This window comes from Sturnus vulgaris, chromosome 1 (assembly GCF_052056855.1).
Source record: "Sturnus vulgaris isolate bStuVul1 chromosome 1, bStuVul1.hap1, whole genome shotgun sequence".
NCBI lineage: Eukaryota > Metazoa > Chordata > Aves > Passeriformes > Sturnidae > Sturnus > Sturnus vulgaris.
The window spans coordinates 4,015,127-4,029,104 of NC_142243.1; the positions used below are offsets into that span (position 1 = coordinate 4,015,127).

The following is a 13,978-nucleotide window of genomic DNA, read 5'->3' on the forward strand; positions in this document are numbered from 1 at the left end:
CTCTCAGATTATCTTTCATGGCTCTGTTAGCCCCAAAGATAGGAAGCTTTTTAGCAGGTGAAAGCACCTATTTACCATCCAAACCACACACCCAGTGTCTCCAAAAGGGAAGGAGGCAGTGGTGTGAGGGTACTCATACCCAAAATATGGCTTTTGCTAAAGGCAGTGGCACAGGAGAGCCAACTGTCCCTGCTTCATGTCCAAAGCTTCAGTTTGGTCAATTCCAGCTGCTGGCCACATTTATACTTAACTTAATTTTACAGCAGGAACACCTTCCCTCAACAAATGGGGCTTTATGAAAACAAGGAGTGTTTTGATAATTATCTATTAAGATTGAGGGTTTCCAACACAGACCAGACACTCTTGCTCTGGGTCCTGCACATACTTCACTAAAAGTCTGAAGGATGCAGACTGATGGGCAAAGAATAAAAGCCAAGAAGCAGGAACCAAGAAGCAGTAAGGAGGGCAGAGATCATGTAGGCACTAGATAAAAACATAGAACCATAGAACTGTTAAGGCTGGAAAACACCTTTGAGATCCTCAAGTCCACTGAGTTTGTCTTAAGACAAAGAAGACTTTGTGTGTGGCTTTGATGGCTGGGATTTTCCTGGGGGAAAAACTCTTGTTTATGAACCGAAAATCTACAACTCTTTATTTGATGCTGTTTGCCTGTGTGTCCAGCCCAATGTCCTGCTGTAAATCTTGTGACATTAAGATTTCCCCTAGCCAGATTTAGTGATGTTCCAGCATATGGAATGATTAAACTAAAAAATATCTAAATCCATCTATATCTAAATGGGTGCCTGCAGCAAGGATTTTTTTCCCCCCCACTGCTTTATCTTAACTTTGCCAAGAAATACATTCAGGTGGCAAGTGTGCCAGATCTGTTTTGTTGTTAGAACTCTCAAAAGCAATTAATTTCATCTCAGTATCTCACAGTTTGACCTGAATTTCCTTAGTTTTAGTCCCTGCCTCCTTCTCTCCCTAGAAGCAATGTTTCAAACTCATCCTTTCATTTGCTAATCCTTGACCTGGAGGGAGTGAATGTAGGTGAAGAGCAGCTGCAGGACATTTATGTGCAGGATGATGCCCAGAGCACAGCCCAGAGTAGGATGTTTCAGAGCCAGGTGGTCTCCTGGGGCTCAGCATGGGCAGCTTGGTTGCCTCATTTCTTTGGAAACCAAACCCTGAACCTCAGCCTTTTGTTAGAAGTGAAATTCTCAAAGTGAGACGGGTCTGACAAGTCCATGAGCAGCGTTTTAGAGTTTGTAGCTTAAATAAAAGAGAAAGGGTCTAAAAGACAAAGCAGCTGGAGATTTGTTCTCCAGATTAACTCATCATGAGTCACTGAGGCTCTCAAACCAAATACCAATTTCATTCTGGCAGCCTGAGTTGTTACAATCAGAGGTTGTTTTAACATTGGCTTATCAGGGTTATACCTCTGAGTGTCTCTCTGCATCTCATACGTGGGAGGTCTTCTGTTTGTTTTTTTTGCTAAATTGCTTGAAATCTCTGAGAGATTTGTGAGGCTGAAGGACATAACAGAATTGCTTCTGGCCCTAAGACTGACTAATTTAGTCCTAGGAAAAATACAGTGAATGTTTTATGGTAGGAAGATAGTGTTTGTTGTTAAGAAGAGTGGCTTTTTTGCCGTGCAAAAGACTTGAGGCAACAAAAAGTTGGTTACTGGATTGTGACTCTCTTTTGCTATCCCTGGGGTGAGATCAGTCAGTTCTAGCTGAGCAGCTTTGAGCCACTTTCTGTGTTTGTCCCACGTTATCTGGCAGCTTCCTGGTAAGCAGGGAGCCTGATACAACCACTGCCAAATCCAGGAAGTCCTGTAGCTGTTTGAACCCCTGTGGAAGTGATTTTCATAAATGGAGTGGTTTGCTTTTAGCTGAGAAAAGGTCATTTAATTGAAGATTCCGTAACTGCAATGCTGCAGCTTGGCACTTGTCATCCTTTACCAGTTCACAAAAAATTAGAAGAGAAATGTTCTGGTGTGAAATGACTGAACCTGTCACGAGTGACTCTGTCTTGCTTCAGTGATGCTTTGTTTTCTGGCAATAGCATCATGCCCCAAATGCCTCCTGGAACCATTTCCAGCAGCAAGTCTATTTCAGATGTGCCCTCTTTTGTTTTATGGCACTGTGTCCCAGCTTACTGTAGCTCATATTTTACATTGTGCTCATAATTTACATTGCACCTGAATGGGGGCTGGGGAGGGACTAAAACCAGACACAAATATTTCCTGATGTAGGAGGATGTGCAGCTCTGCCTTGTTTAAGGTACAGCCAGCTAAGCCCAGGATTGAAAAGCAGGCTCTTCATGCTCTCCTGTTGCATTAATTCAAACTCACGCAGATGAGCCTGTTCAAGAATTAACCAAATGTAAACTACTCCAGCTTTGCCACTCCAGCACAAATACGTGTCACTAATTCTCCTTCTGTGAGCAGCTCAGCAGCCTCCAGGGCAGCTTGGTTGTTCAGAGGCTTTTCTATCCATTCCAGTTGTTCTAGAGATGGAGGGAAGGGGAGCAAAACTAATAACCAAGAATGAAATGACCATTTGAATGTTTGATTTTTTTCCCCAGTAGATCCTGTTACACTTGCTTGAATTGATTCAATTGTGTTGTCAGGACAAATTGTTGTACTTGGCTTTGCAAAAACACAAACCTCCTGTTTCACAGAGAAACAGAGGGATTGCAGGGGGACAAACTGCAATGAACAGAATTTACTAGTTTGTTTTATATAGTTACTGATGTGTGTGTGTATTACATTCACTATATATGTTCACTTAAATGTGTTTCCCTGTTCAGGAGTATCAGATGCCTGAGGAATATTATCCACTGGAACTTGATCACCACGTTCATCCTGAGGAATGTGATGTGGTTTCTGCTTCAAATGATAGATCACAACATCCACGAGAGCAATGAAGTGAGTGCTGGGAGGTGGCAGGGCCCTGCCCTGGAGTTTGGGGTGCTGAGTTTCTTTGTATAAATATTGCAAGGGACATTTATCCACGCCGTGCTTCTCTTCATTTCGATGTCAGCTGGGCACTCATCATCCTTGATTAGCTCTTCAAATGTAAGATTTGACATCTGAACTTCAGTCTCATGCTTTGGGAAAACAAATAGAGAAATCGTTAGTGCCAACATAAAGAAGATGTCAATGCATAAATCTCTATTATTATTCATCCAGATGCTCCTTTGAGAAGATGTAAATTCTGTTAATTCAGTGTTTACTCTGTCTGTGTTTCTGACAGTCTGACACTCCAGAAGATGGAGTTTATGAGCTTTATGGTCAACAGTTTCATGCTGTGTGACTTGCTCTTGTGATAATGCTGCAAATCTTTATTGAGATTTTCACATTTTATTAGGAAAAATCTCTTGGAGACAGGACTTAAATACCTCTTAAAATGTGAGCACAAAGTTACAATGAAGATAGAAACCTGCAAATATAAGGATGGATCACATGCCCCAGTTTTCATTAACTCATCTTTTCTCTGCAGCCTTTTTGGGAAAGGTGCTTTTATACAAGCTTGGTGATAACTTTGTTATGTGACTGTGAGATAAGGTAGTCAAAATAATATCACCAAAATGCAAGGGAACACCATTTATTCGAGCTATTGATAGGATCAGTGGAGATTAAATAACAGATACAGAAGCATCAATGTGGAAATATTTTGCATTAAGTTTATAATGCTTACAAAAAAATCAGGAAGGGATTGGTGAAGTTATCTGGAGCCTAATGGTGGGTACATGTGGGGATCAAGAGCCCTCAGTCAAATAAAAAGGTGTGAACTAATGAGCTCTGCAATTTTGGTTTACTATTCAATATTAATAAATCCACAAAGGACTTGCTCAACATTCATTTTATCCTGGTCTCCTATAGAAGTCATGCAGGGGGAGATGTCACCACCATTGTTTGTATTTATCTATTTCTGTCCCTGAATCTTCCCAATCCACTGACCAGTTCCTCTTAGTTCTGACACAGGAAAAATTGACTTGGATATAATATAATTTATATTATATTATATTATATTATATTATATTATATTATATTATATTATATTATATTATATTATATTATATTATATTATATTATATTATATTATATTATATTATATTATATTATATTATATTATATTATATTATATTATATTATATTATATTATATTATTTATACACATATATACAATTATAAAATAGTTACAATTTAGAAAAGGGAAAGGAAAGGAAAGGAAAGGAAAGGAAAGGAAAGGAAAGGAAAGGAAAGGAAAGGAAAGGAAAGGAAAGGAAAGGAAAGGAAAGGAAAGGAAAGGAAAGGAAAGGAAAGGAAAGGAAAGGAAAGGAAAGGAAAGGAAAGGAAAGGAAAGGAAAGGAAAGGAAAGGAAAGGAAAGGAAAGGAAAATTGGTTAAAAAAAAACTTTTGAAAACAAAATGTTTCAACTTCTTCTGGGTTGTTTTGGTCTTTAATCCTATTTTAAGGGTGAAGCCAAACTAAATTTCAAATATTAATGAAATAATACAGAAATGAAAGAATTAAGACATCCAAAAGATTTCTTCTTTTTATTTCCATTCAAAAAACAGAAGTGATCACAGCTTGTGGCTAGGCTGTCATTTTGGAACTGTGCCTCTTGCCCAGTACATTTTAAATCCTCAGAATTGTACTGGGCTTGGTGGTGCATTTGTTGCTCTGTTGGCTGCCTGTAGACCCTCAATGTGTCCTGCATATGTCCTGCATAAAATTAACTGAGGGTAAAAGTTGCAAATACTTCACTAGAGTTAATGAAAAGGCTCGAGAATGGTGTGACCAAAGTAACCAAAATCAGTGATAGCAGAGAACCCAGGTAATTAGAGTTGTGCTTCAGGGAATGCACTCCATGTCTGCTTGGTAAGAAGGAAGTTTTCCCAGACTTAGGTGAGCAGCACTGTGGAAGTTACCCTGAGTTCCTTGTGATTTATTGCTGGGATGTTCCAACAATGTTCTGGAGCTAATTGTGCCTCCCACAGCTGTGCTCTCACTGCACAGCCATTGTGGGGAGATGCCTTTACTGATACACAAAAAATTCCTGTTGAGGCTGTGCGAAATTCAGAGGTGACATGTGACATGGTGTGACTTACAGAATGGAGCACCAATGGCAGGAACAGAGGGGATCATTTGGCTGATAAAAACATGCCTTTAAAGTACTTTTTTTCCTTTAAATATCAGTCGTGCTTCTTCCCCTCAGTGGAAACAAAGCACAAGACCATGACATTGACAGAGCTCACCTGTGGTCAAATACCCTGCTCCTCTTGGAGGCTTGTTCTGGAACATGAATTTTCCAGACAGGTTTAGATACAGCAGATCCTGCATGTAATGGTCAAAGCCAGCCTCAGCAGAAGGTCACAGATGGATCTGTAAGTTCTGTCAGCACCTAAAATAATGTGATTCCAAGCCACAGGATAAATCTGCATCCCATGAATGAATTCTACCATTGATTTTTTAAGGGAATAACAATATACAGAATCTTTTAAGTGTTCTCACCATGATTTTAAAATATTTTTTTCCATTCCCTTTCCAGCCCTGGTGTCGATGTATTACCACTGTCTACAATTATTTTGTGGTGACCAACTTCTTCTGGATGTTTGTGGAAGGCTGCTACTTACACACTGCTATAGTGATGACCTACTCCACAGATAAGCTGAGGAAATGGGTTTTTCTCTTCATAGGATGGTGTAAGTGACCTTTGTGCTTAAAATGGTGTTCTGTGGTACCTGGCATTAAAGTGTTAAAGTCAAAGAGAGGCAAGAATAAATATTGTAAATCCCCCTGGGGTGAAATCTGGACCACTCAGTCTGAACAGACACTTCTGAGTGAGGAGCTGACTTGGAAAAGAGCCTCATTATCTGCCAGTGCAGCTCTACAGCTGTTGTTGGGACTGCTGAGGGATTTGTTCCTAGCAAACAGCCTTTAGCAAAGAGTCACACATCATCTCTGTGCTGTCCTTGGGGCTACTCAAAGACTCAGCTGTGGCAGAGCTGCCTTTGGGGTGCTGTGGTCAGTTACAGTTTCTGAGGTCAGAAAGGGATGTGGAAAAACTGGAGATTGTCCAGCTGAAAATGTGATCAGGGATCTAAAGGAGATGAGCTGTGATGTGAAGCTGAAGGAGCTGAGCTTCTTTAATCTGGCAGAGGAAGATGAGGAGGGATGTGTTTGGTACCAGGAGTGATTTGAAAGATAATTACAAAGGTGTTGGAGCCAAATTCTGCTTGGTAATAGCAGATGTTATAAAAAGGAACAATATCCATGGACTGCAGACTGGGAGGTTCCAGCTGGATGTTAAGAAAACAGAAAATGTACGAGGAGAAGGTGGAACACTGAAACATGTGACTTAAAAACTGTGAAACCTCTGACCTTGGGATTATTAAAAATTCTGCTAGGCTAAGCCTGGCTGAGGTGAGTGAGTATTGATAGCTCTGCTCAGAGCAGGAAATTGGAGCAAACACCTTCAGAGGTCCTTCCCAAACCAACATCTCCATGTTTTGAATTCAGTCAGGAGATGTTTGGCAGATGTTTGTCCAGTTTAGCAGGACAAGCCCCCTGCAGGCAGTTTGTTCACTTGAATGAAAATCTGAGGTCAACCAGAACTAGTGAATCTAGCAGTTCTTTTCTGTTGAAGGAAGAAAGGTGGAAAAAGGTCACCAATATTTTCTTTTGTGAAATCAGAATGACATTTTGTTCAGAAGTGCCTCTCCCTCTCTGCAGAAGTAATTGGATTGCAGTTCTGAAGGCAGAAACAGCCTTTGAAACAAAATATGTAATTCAATCCAAAATCAAATGGGAGGAAAGAGGAGTTGTAGTAGAAAGAAAATGTTTCTCTGGGGAGTTGATTCAATTTTTTTCCCCAATAGTTTTCAATTCTCTCAGCAGACTAGAAAATCAGCTCTCACAGACCCACTGACTGGTTTGCCCCTGGTGTTTTCACTCCCTGCCTCTGTCAGAATCCCCTGTGTGTCTCATTACTAATGTGGGAGTGCTGTGAGCTGAATAAACCTTTCCAGCCACCTTTTGGGTGCATTCTGACTCTGCTCTGCCTCCTCATACACATTTTTTAACCAGTCTTATTCTCAAATCCTTATTCTTTACTTCACAAGGAAAAGTAAAATGTTTTCCTTCAGGAGAGAGGACATTGCTCCATTTTCTCTGTCCTTTCCTCCCAAGAACTTGGAAAAATGAGTGCACCAGACCCTTTGAGTCCGTGGTGAACAGGATGAAACAAAACAACCATTTGAAGGGCACAGGATCCACCAGGGATGATGGGGCAGGAGATCAGAGCTGCTGTTCTCCTTGCTGAGGTTAAAAATGACTCCTCAGCAACTCAGCCCCATCCCCTCTGTGTCGTGCTTCTCTTTCCATCTCTTGAAAGCCTCCATGTCCCACAGAAAGTGGAGGTTAAAGGAGACAAATTTGTGTTAGAGACAAATCCACCTCTGCTCCTCCATGAGGGTTTAAGTCATGTTACTCTCACTGGGGTAGAAGCAGATGCTCAGAGCTGGAGCTCTGTCCACACACTCAGTGATTTCAGAGATTTCAGAGAGACAAGAACCTGCAGTTTGGAGTGGGGCTGGACTTGTTTGGGTTTTCCTGAGGTGAGAAGTTAAAGGGGGAATAGAGAGGGGGGAAAAAACCTCCCCTTTTAATTCTCATATCCATCTAGTCCTTGCCTGATGTGAGTCAAGAGGCCACTTCCATTTACTCTTCCTCCCTTCCAGGTTCCTCCTCCAGCAAATCCCCTTCAAACCAGCTGGTTTGGAAGGCCTAACAGGAACAATTACTAGGGAGTGCAGTGATGTCTGTAAAGTTAAAAGTAGCTGGATCCTTCAGAAAGAGAAAAAAAACCAAAAATCCTGATACTGCAAGATATCAGGCTATTCTTTCTCACAATCATGTTTCATAAGGAACACTGAACTCAAAAAAATCATTGAAAGTTTTGAAATTGTGCTTCGTGGAGAGATCCCAGTATGTTTACAAGCTTCTTGGAGCCTGGGAAATAAAAAAAACCTAAACACCCACTTCCAAGTAAAGTCTTTAAAGAATCTGTTGTATCAACTGCAGGAAAATGAAAAAGGACCAAATCCGCCTTTAAGTCAGCCAAAATTCTTCTGGTCACTTCTATGGAAATATAGGTATTTATGTGTATGTGTTAATATTTCTATTAACTTTCCTTACTGCTACTAAAGTTCTGTTGAGATGATCTTTTTTCATTTTTAAATCAAAAGATCTTAGCAGTTGTGATGTCTCAAGCAAACCAAGATTATTTATTTATTTAGAGTCTCCCATTTAAACTCAGACTCTGCTCACACAAATTTGAATTTACTTTGGTATCATGGACACATCCATCCATCCATGATTAATTCCTAGTTTGTTTTTGCTCCTGCAGGTATTCCCTGTCCAATCATCATTGCCTGGGCCATTGGCAAGCTGTATTATGAAAATGAGCAGTAAGTGATGTTAATATTTGTGTTTGTGTGGCTCTCTAAACAAATTAGGAAATGAATACACATCTGAACCATATCCCAGGTCACCTATTCCTGCTTCCACTGGCTGTGCATTTCCTTCTTCCTCGGTTTGAGGAGCTGCTCCTTGCTCAGCCATGCCCAGTCCCTGCCTGTCCTGCCTGATTTCTTACCCGTGGCATTGGAGAGCTCTTGTTCTCGAAGAAAAATGTCCCTAAAGAGCTGCCAGGTCTGATCAGTTCCTCTGTCCCCAAGGACAGGTTCCCAGGGGGATCTCATCCACTAATTCTTCAAACAGCTGGAAGTTCCTCTTCTAAACCCAAGGTCCTGACTTTGCTCCTTGCCAGAGCTTTTGTCCTTTTGTCCTGAGCACTGGAGAATCATGTGCTGCTCCCAGGAGGTCAGACCCTGCCAGCAAACATGGACTTGCTGCAGCTTCCAGGACTGTTTGGGACTGCCCAAAATTCAGGAAAAATGGGAAGTTCCTCTTTCTCCATCTGAGTATCCATTTAAGTTGTTTGGAGGCTGAGCTGGGGTTCAGGCTGTGTAGGTCATCATAGTTTGAAAGCTCAAAATAGAAAGAATGTTAAGAAAATGCTTCAACCAGCTTCCTAACTTCTTAATCTTTGTATTTAATAGAGATCATTTTCTGCACTATAGTGAGGCAACTATAGCTGGCACTGTGGCAAATATCCTGTCTGGGGTTTATCAGTTCTTTAGCAAAATATGGCAACTCTGAAAGAAAAAAAAGTGCTGCTAAATCTCAATTTAAGAAAACACACACAAGTTATTAAGAGTTATTGCAATAATTTCATTGATGAGCATTTGTTAAGGGGAAGAATTTTAGTGAGATCCAATTAACAATAGTGATAAAACCAGTGGTATGTTTGGTTATATAAGGAACTATCAGGGAACCCTGAAGAATATTCAGTAGTGCTATTCAGCAGAAACGTGTTTTACATATGGAGTCTTACCACAACTGTCTTCCTGAATTGTCCTCTTCAATATTCAGAGGGTGTTTATTTATCCTTTCAGAGGTTAAATAAAGAATAAAAAGTGGTTAAATGGCTTTTATTTCACACAGATGCACCAAATAATTATCAGTGATCTAATTTTCTCTTTTTGGTTTTAAAGAAATTATTTTATTGCAGGAACAATGGCTTGTGTTGGATTTAAAGTAAGACTTCAGGTGATTGGCAGAACAGTTTGCAATACCTTAGCTAAAAGTCCTAGCTGGAACAGTTAAGACTCAAATATGAAATATTGCTAATCAATTGCAGACATTTATAATGTTTCTGGCAAATAACTGTCTCCCCTGGGCGTTACTCACCCGATTTAATTAGAAATATTTAGATTAGAATGTAACAGATCTGGTTTATAACCCAATGAGATGAACAGAAACCCAAAAAAGCTGTTGGATTTTTTTTCTCCGTTACCTACAAAAGGAACCTTGGAGCACCCACCCCCCTGGAGAGTCCTGTGTTGCAGAGTCTTGTCTTTGGCCACAGCCTTGTTTCCTCAGTGTAGAAATAAATCCACATTAATTCTTCACTCAGACCAACCTTGGTCTGATACTGAACTTCAGATAATAAATTTCAGTATTTTGGTCTTCCAGCTAAGCAACATTTAAATTCCAAAGAGCAAACAAGCAGCCTTTGCCCTGGAACCTCATTTGTGCTCTACCAGCTCTGTTCCAAATTCTTTGCTGACTTTTTCTAGCCCACTAAGTTCTGCCACATGCCTCAGTCTGCTTTGTATTAGTCCCTGTGCTAGAGCAGCCAGCTTCCCAGGAACTCTTTGCTTCTCTTAGTTCTCTGAGTTTCAGGCAATAAAAAAATGTTCTCCCAAAATGCCTTTCTAAATCTCTCAGATGTAGATCTTGCAAGTTCTGGAGAAATTTGTTTCCTGCACTGGCATATCTTGTAATTTTTTTTTTTTTCATGTCTTTCCAGCTATATAAGAAAAAGTAAAATTCAAAAACACAGCTTCATTCATTTAAGGCTGCCCTGGGGATTCTTCTTGGATAACAACTTGGCTGGAGGAGCTACCTTATTCCAAGTCTTGCTTTTATGCCCAAATTTTGGAAGATGAGTTGCAAAATTATCAATTCACACTCATTTTCAGCCAGTGCACCAGGGAATAGCAGACATCTTTCACATTTCTAAAACATTCAAAGCTCCCTCATTCATTTGGAACTTAAAAGATGTAGGAATTGAGCCAAGAAAAGGCAAATAACTGTGAGGTACTGAACTGTGTTCCTGATTCCAGCTGTGTACCTCAACACTCCTGCCCACTCAGAGCATCTTGCAATGGGAAAGCAGCTCCTCCTGTTTTAGCAAACAACACACTTTGGAGAGAGGCTTCGAGGGTGTGGTGTGATCCACAAGGACCTCATCTGAACCAGAGCTTTCCCAATCCCAGTTCATTTCCCCTGGACTCGTGAGGTCTTGTCTTGCAGACTCCAACCTCTCTGAGGCAACCTATTACATCTTGCTGCTTGTAAAAGTGCAAATGTGGCTCCGTGGTCTCCCTGGCTCAGGAATGGCCCTTGTTTCCATGGCTCCAGTGGCACTAAATTATCTGTTTCACAAAGCAAACATGGGGAAGGCAAAAGTTTTTCTGTATAGACTTGTTATGGGGTATCCATGACAGGGAAGAAAACTCTTCAGAGCCTTGAACTCCAAAATCTACTTCCTGAGGGATCTGGAGCTCCAGTGATCTAAGCCTTAAGGAATTATGAATGCAAAGCTGTCTTTGCTTGGTGGAATCCTGGATCCAGACACCGTGGCTATATCTGTAATTATCTGGGCCTGGATTAATTCCTAGGGCTCAACTTCCAAATAGCATGGAGTAACTCACACTCGTACTATTAAACCTTCTTGGCCTCCAAAACCAGGGGAGCTGCAGTTTGTGGACTATTGGGAATGTCCTCTGGCTCTTGCTAGCTCCAGATTTGTTCCCCAGGAATAGTTTTGGACTAGATTAGTTTTTGGCCTAGAGCAAAGCTACCCCAAGTAAAATGGAATGGTGTGAGTTCAGACCTGAGCCCTGTCTCTCATTCGTTTACCACCATAAACAGAAAGATTTATTATTCTCAGTGAAGAGGATGAAATGAGTGTCAGTGTGGGTTGCTGTGAAATCTCAGGGTTCTTTTGTTGTGTAGCACAGCAGGGAGAAAAACACTTGGAATTAGTGGAAGTCAGGCCAGTGCTCAGTCTCGTGTGTCTCATCCAACAGTCACGGATTTCCAGGCAATGATGTGAAACCCAAGTGCTCCAAGTATCACAGATCTCCCATCTTGTGTTATCTAAATAGGATTTATTTGTGAGAGAATCTTGCATTCAGAGCTCTCCTCTGCTCTGGGGCCACTCAGTTCACCTGTGATTTCACTTCACCTGAGTCCATTTCCCAGACAGTTTGGAAGGGGATGTTGGAGCAGGAATTTGATGGCTTCAGGTGATGGCTCTGTTCTGTCTGCTGCCCTTGGTGGCCATGGAATCATTTAGGTTGGAAAATGCCTCTCAGATCATGGAGCCCAGCCACTCACCCAACACTGCCAGGTCCTCCACTAACCCATGTCCCCAGGTGCCACATCTACATGGTTCTGGAGCACTTCCAGAGCTCCCAGTGGTCCCCAGATGCCTTCAAAGCCAACAAGATGACTCCTTATCCATTCAGTATTTTATTTAGACAGCATTTCCATGCAACTTGAGACATTTGCTTTAATTAATAGCCCTTACTTTGTGGAATGTGTCCCTGGGCACTGCAATGGATAAGAGGGTTTTATTCTCTTTTACAGAATAATTCTTTAATCCCTTTCTCAAACATCTCCTGCATCCTGCTTATAGCAGGTGTTCATATTTCTTGTGAATATTTGCATAAACAATAGTCAAAACCATAGAGGGAACAGGAATGTTCTAATGGGAGGGGAAAGTGGGGCTCAGATCTGTGTCCAGCAACAGGTGATGTGCAGCAGAAAATTCAGTTACTTGCTGATCATTTATATATGATTAAACAATGCAGTGAGTAAAGGAACATCTCTCTGTAGTGTCCTTCATATTATAGTCTAAAATAAGTGAATTTACCTTTACAAATTGTTTTTTCATTTGTTTTGTTTTTCACAGGTGCTGGTTTGGAAAAGAGCCAGGGAAATATATTGACTACATCTACCAAGGGCCAGTGATTCTTGTTCTCCTGGTAAGTGTTTGTGTGGGTGGGAGGACACTGCCATCTCCCACTGAGAGGAAATTTGATCTGTCAAGTTCCACATCTGCTTTTATGGAAAATAAGACACAAACAAGGCCAAACATCTTCAGGTGTTCTCTGAAGTGGGTAACACTGCAAGAAGAAGTGATTTGGTTTTGGCTGTTTCTTTGGGTTTAGGCCATTCTTTCCTCCTCCCTCTGCAGTGCTGTTTGCCTTTGTACAAGGTTCTAAGAGATGGGAAGGAAAAATGTTCAAAACTGAGCAAAAATGTTCAAGTGTTCAAATATCTGCTCATCGACTTAGGGCTCATGACAACTGCAGCAATTCTGTCACAGACATTATTTAGAAAAATGTAACAGTCACATCCAGGAATTGCATCTCGCAAGTCCATCTCCATTTTCTCCACCACCATCACTGGTGTGTGTTTGTTTCTAGATTTCCTGTTGTGAAGTTTCCTTCCCAGTGCTGCCCACACTAACCAGGCTGTTTATCTGTTTACCCAACACTCCATCTCTTGTGCCAACCAAGAGTAGGCAGAGAGAGAAGGAAGCTCATTCATGACCCATTTTGAGCCTTCAGCTGAAGCACAATGGTGTTTGTCAGAAAAAAAAAAAAAAAAATGAGCATGGGTGGAAAGTATTAGTTAGCCATTACTAAAGACAAAGATGAAAGAGTGATTCTACTTTTCCAGGCAGGTGAACCAACAGCAAATTCCCAGGGCTCAGTGGGTTCCCCTCTCTATGGCTGTAGCTGTGCCTTTATGTCACTCCAGCCCCACAGGGAAGGTGCAAATGCTCCTGAACAGGCACCACTGGCAGCTTCCTCAAGACTGAGGAGCCTCACGTTCTCACCTTGTCACTGCCCTGTTCATGGGATTCAGCTTGAAAAACTTCCTGTGTTGCTCAGCAGTTGAGTGTGTGTCCTGAGAGCAGGAGAGTTAATTTCTCTGCTAATTGTTAAGATACAGCAAAAAGTTCACCTGAAAAGAGAAAAAAAACTCCATAATAGGAGTATATTTTTATGTTAAAATTCTTTATGTTCTAAGGAGAGAAATAACAATGGGTGTGATATATAAAATACAATGTGTGTTGCTGAGGGAGCCATCACAAAACCAGGAAGAGCCTCACAGTAAGTTGACCCCACTGATACAGAGATTCCCTCACAAATAAATCCTATTTAGACAACACAAGATGGGAGATTTGTGATACTTGGAGCACTTGGGTTTCACATCATTGCCTGGAAATCTGTGACTCTGAATCTTCTATAACCCCTT

At 41.1% G+C, this 13,978-nt stretch overlaps 1 protein-coding gene across 2 annotated transcripts in view; it reads left to right on the forward strand.

The window, feature by feature from the left end:
* The window catches only part of CRHR2 (corticotropin releasing hormone receptor 2), a 134,446-nt gene that overhangs the window by 92,110 nt on the left and 28,358 nt on the right, over window positions 1-13,978 (forward strand). For both annotated transcript variants that reach the window (XM_088155271.1, XM_014873763.2), the window contains 4 exons: window positions 2,818-2,935; window positions 5,565-5,718; window positions 8,424-8,484; window positions 12,624-12,696. In XM_088155271.1, the coding sequence (XP_088011397.1) occupies window positions 2,818-2,935; window positions 5,565-5,718; window positions 8,424-8,484; window positions 12,624-12,696 (406 nt within the window). The remainder of the gene's footprint in view (window positions 1-2,817; window positions 2,936-5,564; window positions 5,719-8,423; window positions 8,485-12,623; window positions 12,697-13,978) is intronic.